The sequence below is a fragment of the Neophocaena asiaeorientalis genome, unplaced genomic scaffold (genome assembly GCF_003031525.2).
Source record: "Neophocaena asiaeorientalis asiaeorientalis breed wild unplaced genomic scaffold, Neophocaena_asiaeorientalis_V1.1 scaffold170, whole genome shotgun sequence".
Lineage (NCBI taxonomy): Eukaryota > Metazoa > Chordata > Mammalia > Artiodactyla > Phocoenidae > Neophocaena > Neophocaena asiaeorientalis.
In genome coordinates this window covers 979,970-989,656 of record NW_020172463.1, presented here as the reverse complement: position 1 = coordinate 989,656, position 9,687 = coordinate 979,970, and the positions used below count along the sequence as shown (strand labels likewise).

General features: G+C 40.5%; 2 protein-coding genes across 2 annotated transcripts in view; one reads left to right on the top strand and one right to left on the bottom strand.

Moving 5' to 3' along the window:
* The window catches only part of FAM185A (family with sequence similarity 185 member A), a 203,239-nt gene that overhangs the window by 4,852 nt on the left and 188,700 nt on the right, over positions 1-9,687 (top strand). The window contains exon 3 of the transcript XR_003002295.1: positions 5,449-5,514. The gene's annotated coding sequence lies outside the window, so the exon portion shown is untranslated. The remainder of the gene's footprint in view (positions 1-5,448; positions 5,515-9,687) is intronic.
* The window catches only part of CCDC146 (coiled-coil domain containing 146), a 111,642-nt gene that overhangs the window by 6,434 nt on the left and 95,521 nt on the right, over positions 1-9,687 (bottom strand). Inside the window, exons 11-15 of the mRNA XM_024738116.1 lie at positions 8,027-8,115; positions 7,774-7,938; positions 6,312-6,536; positions 4,548-4,776; positions 368-496 (exon numbers count right to left, since the gene is read on the bottom strand). Coding sequence (XP_024593884.1) covers positions 368-496; positions 4,548-4,776; positions 6,312-6,536; positions 7,774-7,938; positions 8,027-8,115 — 837 coding nt within the window. The remainder of the gene's footprint in view (positions 1-367; positions 497-4,547; positions 4,777-6,311; positions 6,537-7,773; positions 7,939-8,026; positions 8,116-9,687) is intronic.

Here is a 9,687-nt window from a genome sequence, read left to right as displayed (position 1 = left end):
CCCCCGAGAGCTGTGGCACTTCTTCCTCCCCATGGCAAAGAATGGCCCTCTCAGCTCCGTCTAGCTTCCACGTCGCCATTCCTCTGATATGCTCCCATCAGGAAGACAAATTAATCCGTTCACGATGCCAAAATTGCTCCTATGGGCCGTGAGACAGAGATGGGCATTTTGAAAGCACTCAGGTTTTAACTTTTTTGGCGAGCATCTAAAGTCAAGCTTAGGTTTCGTTACTAGATCGCAATGAAAGGACTATGTTAGTGACTAGAATAATGAGGGATGAATCCTCATAACATGAAACTGTACCACAGATATCTGTGACACTGATCAACAGGGGCTAATAGATGCTATTTTAAGAAAGGACATTTACCGCATCCATTTTTTGGATCATTTCTTCTTTGGTCATATCTTTCCCTGGAAGGAAGCGTGTTCTGTTCTCACCCTCAGGATTTATAAACTGTTTCTCCAGGTCTTTTATTCTGTCTGTACACTGTGAAAACTATTAAACAAGAAAGAAACAGTAACTTTGCTCAGTAAATCTTAAAGTCACGTAGTCCAAGGTCTTTAGGGTCTTTCCAGGCAAAGGTGGAAGGGAATTCTTAACATCCCATCAGCTGGGACTTGTGATTAAGCAATGTTTCTACTCACGTGTGGTACAGAGAGGAAGATGCCTGTTAACTGACTCTGCAAAGCAAGGCAGTGACTTCTGGGTCATCAAAAAAAAGCTGACTTTACAACCAGTCCTTTTATCGCTTCCCATTTTGTGTTATACTCCCGGGATGCTGTGTGGTTGCAGAGCTCCGACTATACAGACTTGACTTCTTTATTGCCTGTTGTTACAGGGGCCAAGGCAGACAGCACAGCATACAGGGTACACAACATACTAGACTCCAGTTTAAAACCCTTTGCTGGCAATAGGCTTAATGGCTTCCCAAAGAAAAGTAAAATTCTTAATTACTAGGTCAACACAGTGTACCGTCTATGAGGAATAGCCCGAACTATTTGTATCTTTTTTGGTAAACACCCAATGTAATGTGTTATATATTCAACTATATTTGTTGACTCAATGAGACTTTGGAGGTGGATGAAGAAATACAGAAATTCTCAAGCAGGAGTGGCAGCCACACTTAGCTGTTTTGTAGGGAGGGATGTAGAACACAGTGAAAACCAAGTCATCACCTTTAGCTTTTCTACTGAAAATCTGTATAATCGCAGGCAAATCATTTATCTTCTCTAAACCGTAGTTTCCTCAACTATCAAATGGGAAAATAAGTCCCAAACTCATGGGATTGATCCGTTAAACGAGATAATATATTTAGAGTACTTAAAATTTTTAAACTTGTTCTCCTCCCGACAAAAAGAATTTCAAATGGTGACATGAATATTTTTTTCTTCCTGTCTCTCCACACTTAATTGCTCTTAATAGGGAGTTAATAACGTATCCATGTATGTGTACTTGTTGTATTTGTTATTAACAACATTTAATGTCTCCTTTTGTTAATTAGGAAATTAGATAAGAAAAAATATATGGTGCTTGCTTATCAGAGTGGCGCCTTGATTGATCTTATTCCCCATGGGCCCTTGAGGAAAAACTGTATCCTTTTTCGATATAAAATAGTGCTCTTGTGTCCGAAAACAGTTCACATGACTTCCAGGAGCCCTAAAAATGGGCTATTATTACAAGTAAAATATTGCAGGAAAATGTGACTTATGATAATCCTTGGACGATTAAAAACTTTCAAGCAACCAAAAAAAAGCAAACCTTAAGAGAATTCTGAAAGTGATACAAAAAAGAGGAAGATTGAAAAAAAAGACAAAACACTGTAGCTATAACAACAGGATATGAGAGAGATCTGGCACTACACGGCAAGGTACAAAAACAGCTTGCTTGAAGCTTGAAATTTCACACCGTGTCCTTCAAAGGGCCCATGTGATTAGTGCTGAGTATACAATTAAATAATTAGGTGCAGTCTGAAGACTAATGCGAAACTTTCTAGTCCACTGTTCTTAAGCTTAGAACTAACCCTGGTAGAACAGGGAGCTGATGATAACACATAGTCCCTATGCTTCAATTTATATGCAGTCAGAATGATAAATGCTCACACCAGGCAGGGTGTACTATCATTGAATGCATAGTATTTTCCTCTTGGGTAAACTGAATTCATATTTTATACCGGATTACTGGTTTTATATAATAAATACTAAGTATATATATATTTTTTTTCTTTTTAAGAAGAACTAATTTTATCTATTTTAATCTATTGAATAGAAGTATTAATTTGCAATTAACACAAGTAAAATGCTTCCATAGTACAGAATGAATTTTTTCTCTTGTGGATCTTACTGGATTTAAAGTCCTTTTGTTCTGCTGGGCATGTTGATCATGTAGCATGGGCAAAGATGGCCTTGAAAGTGTGTTCTGGGAAAGACCTGGAGAGAGCCGAATTATTCTGTAAAATGGAGTGAGACGAGCGTGGGGTGCCTGGTGCGCAATCTGGACGGTAAGGCTGTGGAGGGGAGATGGGGGGTGAAAGATGGAAAGACAAGCCAGTGAAATGGAACTAGGCTAGGGCATTGCATGGGGTAGTACACCTGGAGGACTGTTCCCAGTGGTGGCGTGGGAAGGCATATTTGTCTGATACTTAATTTGAAGTTCTTTGCATTTCTTTAATGTACCCCCTCACACTGGTGCCCCAATTCTTCAATAAAGTCAGTTCATAGACACAGGCCTGGCATGAATGGTCTTGTGTAGGTGTAGGCGGAAGTTGGAACCAGTCCCGAGTCTGCACTGAAGTGGCACAGAACTGGCCCAGGCACTGTGTGTCAAGATGATGAGTGGATCCCCCAAAGGAACCACTAATTGGAAGCAGGAGTCAGAGCTGCAGGAATCCTGGGGAGGCTTTGTGGGAGACCTGGGGGAGGCCTGGGGGATGTTCCAGCCAATCCATCTAATTCAGGGCTACACTTATTGAAGAAGTGAATGGGAGAACATATGGCTAAAGAAACAAACACTGGAATCAAAACCTTACCATATTTGTGCAAAATGAAAGATCCTATCATCTGTATAGCATATTACACGTTGAAATGCCATAAAATATGAAAGTAGAACCATCATTCAGTTCCATAAAGTCCTGTGAACCCCATGACATGATTAAATTAAAAAAAAAAATGACCCAAAACTGTGTCTATAGCATGAGCTAATGAAAACCATTTACTTGTAAACCTAGAAAATGACCAGAAGGATTTCGTCCAGATTTCTGATAATTTTAATAGTGATTATATGTTGGGGATAGAATTTTTTCTTTAAAATTTTTGTATTTTTTTCAAAACTTCATTAACAGAGTATGTCTTAATTTTATAATCAGAAAAAAATCTGAAAGCAAACCTGACATTTTATTATTATTTTAAAAAATTTTGGCTGCACCCCATGGCATGTGGGCTCTTAGTTCCCGGACCAGGGATTGAACCCACACACCTGCATTGAAAGGTGGAGTCTTAACAGCTGGACCACCAGGGAAGTCCCTAAACCTGACATTTTAGAAAACATGTTATAGGTTAAAATGTATTCCTGCTACATTGAGTCAATGGAAAAAAGTTTAGGCCACGAATTGTTTAGTTTAATTTTTTCTTCTGTTTTCATTAAGAAAAAAGTATAATTATTACATATGAAGAAAATGGCTTTATATTTATGGTTTTATTTATTTACTTGCTATTTTGTGTTTAAATTTTATGACTTTATTCCACTTTTAAAAAGGCCATGTCAGAGGCCAAGTTATTAAATTACAGGGAAACTACAGGGGTTAATAAGGAGTCTAATTATATGCGATTACCCATTAATAAGAAACAACAATCTTGGTTCTAGAATATCAAAGAGAATCAAAAATAAGAGCTAGGGCTTCCCTGGTGGCGCAGTGGTTGAGAGTCCACCTGCCGATGCAGAGAACACGGGTTCGTGCCCTGGTCCGGGAAGATCCCACATGCCACGGAGCGGCTGGGCCCGTGAGCCATGGCCGCTGAGCCTGCGCGTTGGGAGCCTGTGCTCCGCAACGGGAGAGGCCACAACAGTGAGAGGCCCGCGTACTGCAAAAACAAACAAATAAACAACAAAAAAAGAGAGCTAGATGGTCTGCAGGATCTTTCCAGCAAGCATCAAAAACATAATTATGAATAAAAATAAAAACAAACCAAAAAAAACCCAATTATGCTGGCCGTAGTGAAAGCCTGGCTTACTGAAGTTTTGAGCTCTGAAGCAGCTGAGTTAGAGCTGAGATTTGGGAAGGTCTAAATTCCAAGAAAGGCAGAAAGTGCTTCCTGGGGGATAAAAAGATAATCTGTAGCTCAGATGCCTGAAGCACAGATTCTACCCTGGAGCAGTGTTCAGAGGCATTTTTAAACAGGACATTTAACTCAAGAGTTCTTGTAGGTACCAGGAGTAGCATGGCTTGATTTACATGTAAGAACTTATATGACCTACAAAGCAATAAAGGAGGAAAAGAAAAGAAAACAGCAGCAGATGTTCCCAGGACGTGCGTCATCCGCACTTCTCCCACCTGAATCTGGAGCACTGCTAAATCAGCATCCAGAGCCCTCTTGGCGGGTAGCAATTTCCGGGTCACGTGAATCTGTCTTTGCTTCTCCGCAATCTTCAGTTTCAGGAATCGGATCTTCTCTTCCAGGACGTGTATTTCAATTTCTCCATTTAGCTTCATCTTCTCTTGGATATTTATTTTTTCATAAAAAATGCACACTTCCTCTTCCCGCTCTATCAGCTGAACACCACTATGGTCAGATTGAGAGGCAGAGGCTAAGAGGATGTTGAGGCCACTGTTTTACCAGTCACCGTGGTTCTCTCTGGATTTGGGTGCAAAATACACATCAACACTGCGTGATTCCAGGAGACAATAGATATTCACTGTTGGCTTTCTAGTTAAACTCCACATTTTGAATTTTTCTGGGCATGGGAGAGAGAGGGTTGTGTAGAGTCTGGACTCTGAGCTGACCATGTCGTTGGCCGGCCACAGTATCTCTGCAAGTCCCAGTGGTCCTCCTGGGGTGGAAAAGAATGTCACTCCCCACGCATGAACGACGTGATCTCAGGGTCTGATTTTCTGCACACCCTTTTCACGGGCCAGACCTGCCAACCCAGGCAGGGGGCCAGGGAATGCGTTTCCGGCAGCTATTCGGTTCTATCTAACTGGCCAGGACCATTAGGCTCTTTTAAAGTTAAATATTTCTGATGTACATTTCCCCATAAACAGGCAAATCCCCATGATTATAGCCCTTTGTAATCATGCCAGAGGAAAGACCCCTCCTTGGGAGGAGACTGTGGGGAAGAAACAAAGAATTTTCTAATTCCAGCCCCAGAACTGACCAGGGCCTGGGAGCACACTGCCTAAATGCTTTGGTTTGTGCCAGGAGCCAAATAAGAGGACTTTTTTTTTATTTCCCCAGAGAGAACACCTGCCAGCCCTTTGAAAAAGTGGTGTTCGTCACACCCTGAAGTTCTTCCCCCACACCGTGCGTATCCATTATCCCCAAGTGCATCTTTAATTGCTTCTATCTCTTTCTCTGTCTCTCCTCCCTCAAAACATGTGTGCACAGGGGTGTATTTGGCTAATCTTAGCTCTGTATTTTGTTTCATTTGCCATTCACTGGCTCATCTCATGAGCTGCTTTATTCTCCTGACAACAGAAGCCAGGTGTGATGCGTTACCACCTTTTAGTACTTTCAGGGCCCAGCACTTAACACAGAACACAGCCTTACACAGAATAGCACACAATCAAGGTTTGATGAAAAAAAATCTAATACCTGATGTAATTACTACAGGGCTCTACAATCTCATGCACCAGATTTCTCAGAGCATAAGCAACTTGGGAAAACTGTTAAGTAGTAATCAATTAATAATATTATTATAGCTGGGAGAAATAATGCTACTCTTGCTGAGAAAATGAACTGGGTGAATGGCTTAATGAATAAACCTGTCGCCCAAGTGAATACAAGATCCAAAGACTTATTTATGGCAATTATACTGAAATAATTTGATGGTATCCTGATCCTGAGTGGTAGCCTGGTGAAGGACTTTGATCCTTAAGCGAGCAACTTGCCAAACCCTACTCTTGGCTGTCTTTCTTACGAGGACAGAGTTTCTTATTTTCAGGGAAAGCACACAGCCCCCTCCCTGCCCTGCAAAGGCTGATGAAACCTGAGTGTCAAATGTCCCTCACTATCCCCTGTCAAGTCTAGAGAAAAATGTGCAACATTTCTAAATCGGATCTCTGGGTGCTGTGCTCTCCCATCAGGTTCCTGGTTTTTACCTTTCATTTCGACGCTGAACGGCTTTTTCGTATTTTTTGTGAAGCTGCACCATCTCCTTTTCAATCATTGTGATTATGTTGGCAAGTCTTTCAGTGTTATTTAACTGGGCTTCCTTCTTCTCTTTCATTTCCTGAAGTTTTGCTACCATTTTGCACACATCGTTTTGCATGCTTTCTCTGATGGTAATGTTGTTGGCATGCTTCAGCATAGAATTTTGTAGGTTTCTTTAAAAATAATGGGAAAATGGGTACGATTATAATTTCCTTTAGTTTCTTTAAAAACAATAAAGACTTCTGAAACACAAGCAGTATCAAGGTAGCTCTTGATTTAGTGTGTCCCTTGAAATGACAATAGTAGTAACGATATTCATCACATGATACTCTTCAGGAACTTCTGTAATTTCCCAGGTCTCCGATTTGCCCTTATCTGGATTAGGACATCTTCCCTTTGTGCCCCAAGTGTCTGCTGCCCCGATTTATCAAAGCAAGAGACTTAAGTGATTCATTTACTGCTCTGTCATCCCCAGGAGACTCTGCTATCTTGAGGGCGGAGGCGGTTATATCTGACAGTGTCCACTGCACCTAAGGTAGTGCCTGACTCAATATAACATCACAATAAATGCTGAATGAATGCATGGCCTCTATAAATGATATTTTACTTTCATGTAGGATGAGAAACTGATTAGGATGTTAGATTTGCTTTTTCATACCAATCCCCTCACACCTCTACTCCCACCCAACCCCCCTCCACTACCCCACACACAAGAGCCCATTTTGTAATATCTTTATAAAAGGAAACTGGGCAATAGTGGCCACCAGAAAAAGTTCAGGTTGTACAGACTCTGTGGATCAGGGACTAAATACAGGTGAAAGATTCTACCAGATCTTGGCACACAGTAAATAATAAAGTTTGAAAAAACAACCATTGGATTAATTCATTTAATAACAAAAAGTCCTATATAAAGGACTATTTCTATGGGTAAAAAAAGTGAGCCCAGAGAGCTAGCATAGCTTACCCAAGATCACACAGCTAATGAGTGGCAGGGCTGGGGTTTGGGTCTAGAAAGCCCCTTCTCTTAACCACCCCGCCATACTGCCTCACATAAGCTTATTAGATGCTTCACACCTACAATCATGGGATGCTGGTTTATGAACATTTGACTGTCTTCTAACATTAAATGCAAACTGTCAAATTTGTGCCTTTATTTGTAGATGAGTAAATGAAAATGAAGTGAGCATAGTTACAGAGTATAGTTTTCCATCCCCTTAAATATGGCTCCCAAACAGAAGCATAAGGAATCACATTTAGATGCTTGTCAGCTGTAAAGCGGGGTGTGTGAGCAAGGGCTTTTCTAGTTTTGTAAAAGACTTATTTTCTATTTCATCATCCCCCAGGGTATTTTATCACTTAATGACTCCTAAGAGAAACCTTTGAAAGGACAGTAGTTATTGGAACACTTACCTTTCTTGAGTAACTGCACTATTTCTTAAAATTTCCAGTTCATTTAATGACATTTTATGCCTTTCTTTTATTTCATTGACTTTCTGGTGAGCTTTGTGAAGTAAATTAATAAATTTGTTTCTTTCATTTCGAATAGTGTCATACAGTTTAGCAAACTCTCTGAGTCTGTGAAAATACAAGTGTTTTTGAAATTTGTGAAATAGGTTTTTTTCCCCCCCAGCCAGCTAGATAAGTCCTCATGTAATTCTTTTACCTCCGATGAATTTCTCGTTTTTTCTTCCTGTGTATCCGGATTTCAAGATCCTTTGCTTTGATCTCCCTAACAATGTTGGTATATTTTTGCTGAAATATAGAAATTAATAGTGAGATTTTAAAAATAGTCTACCACCAACAGCATATGGATACTCCCAGCCTCAACCCATCTCATTACTGTCCATTAAGGACAATTCTATCTTCATCAGCTGGGTCGTGCAGATCACGGGGAAGAGGAAAGGGGGAGGGGGATGAAAATTTCCTGGCCAGCTGAACTGAATCACATTGGCTAGGACAGAAGGTTACTTAAAGGAGAGATCGAGAGAGGAGGAAAAGAGAGGAGACTGCCCAGGTTGGTTTGAGGAAAAGTTCGGGAAACTTTTGAAGAGCAGAGGAATGATTGTGGACAGCACAGCCGGGCTGGGTGAGTGAGGAATTTGTGGAAGATAGATGACAGAAGGGGACTTGGAGTCAGTTTTGATAAATGTTAAGAGTTGAAGGCTCTGTGATGTTTTGTGAGACTGAAGCCATGCTTTTAAAGCGCTTTTCCATTTTTTTGTACGGTGGGTGTGTTTTCCTACACAATGAAGCGCCATGCTGAGACCAGCCCCATAGGGAGCTGAAAAACAGATTACACATGAGTATTTTAAAAGACGGCAGTTATATCTCCAAAGTGCTCAATATATACCAAATGTTAAACGCGCTAGTTACGTTCTTCAAATACAAAGATGCTGGGCCCTTTATCTAGGGTGAGAAACGTATTCAAAGAATTACAGTATTTTGCTAGTAGAAACCAGAGGAAATAGTTTTGCTGCCCTTAAGGACCACGAGAGCAAAACCCATATGGTTATTCAAAAGAAACTAGGCATCAGAGCCAAGATTGACATGTAGCAATTTTATGTTGTTCTCAGTGAGAACGGGAGTCAGGAAGAAACTATTATTTAAGTAACTGTGTGTATGAAGAATTAAAGAGAGAAAAAATGTAGTGTCATCCACTCCCTCTTGGAGGTAGCAGTAACATTGACTTTTTTCTCCCCTTCACCTTTTATCTTAGGGATATGGATGAGACGTGAAAATAAATAAGATTGACTCTTAAGAAAATTATAGTTTATTACAGCCGATCTTTAACAGACTAATTCCCAATGCTAAGAATACTTAAGGAAAACAATATTTTTCCTTTATTAATTTCCATATTTCAAGAGCAATTGATCTTTGAGAGAAATTAGAGAATTGAATTAGCTCATTTAGTAATGAGATTTGGCTGACATAGATTAGTACACATAGGTAACACATGTATCAGTTTTTGAGATTAATTAAAAAATGGTCTAGTTCATAAAACAGATCCATGTTCCTCGTAGTAAGTATCCCTCTGTCCTCTCCTCTCCTCCTTTTGCTCCTGTTCGTTCTCCCCTCAGGCAGCCTTTTTTCCCCCGTTCCTCCCTGGCCACTGCCTTTCCTTTCTTTACTGAAACGCAACTACCCCATGAACTCTTCTGGGCTTTCCCTCAGCTTCTGGGACCAGGGTCCAAACTGCTCAATAGGGATTAAGTGACCTTCACCACCTGACCTTTCCTGCTCTCTGGTCTCACTGTTTGACACCCTTTTCCCCATCTTCCCATGGCCCAGCCATGCTAAACTCCTTTTAGTTTCTCTCTGTCAAAT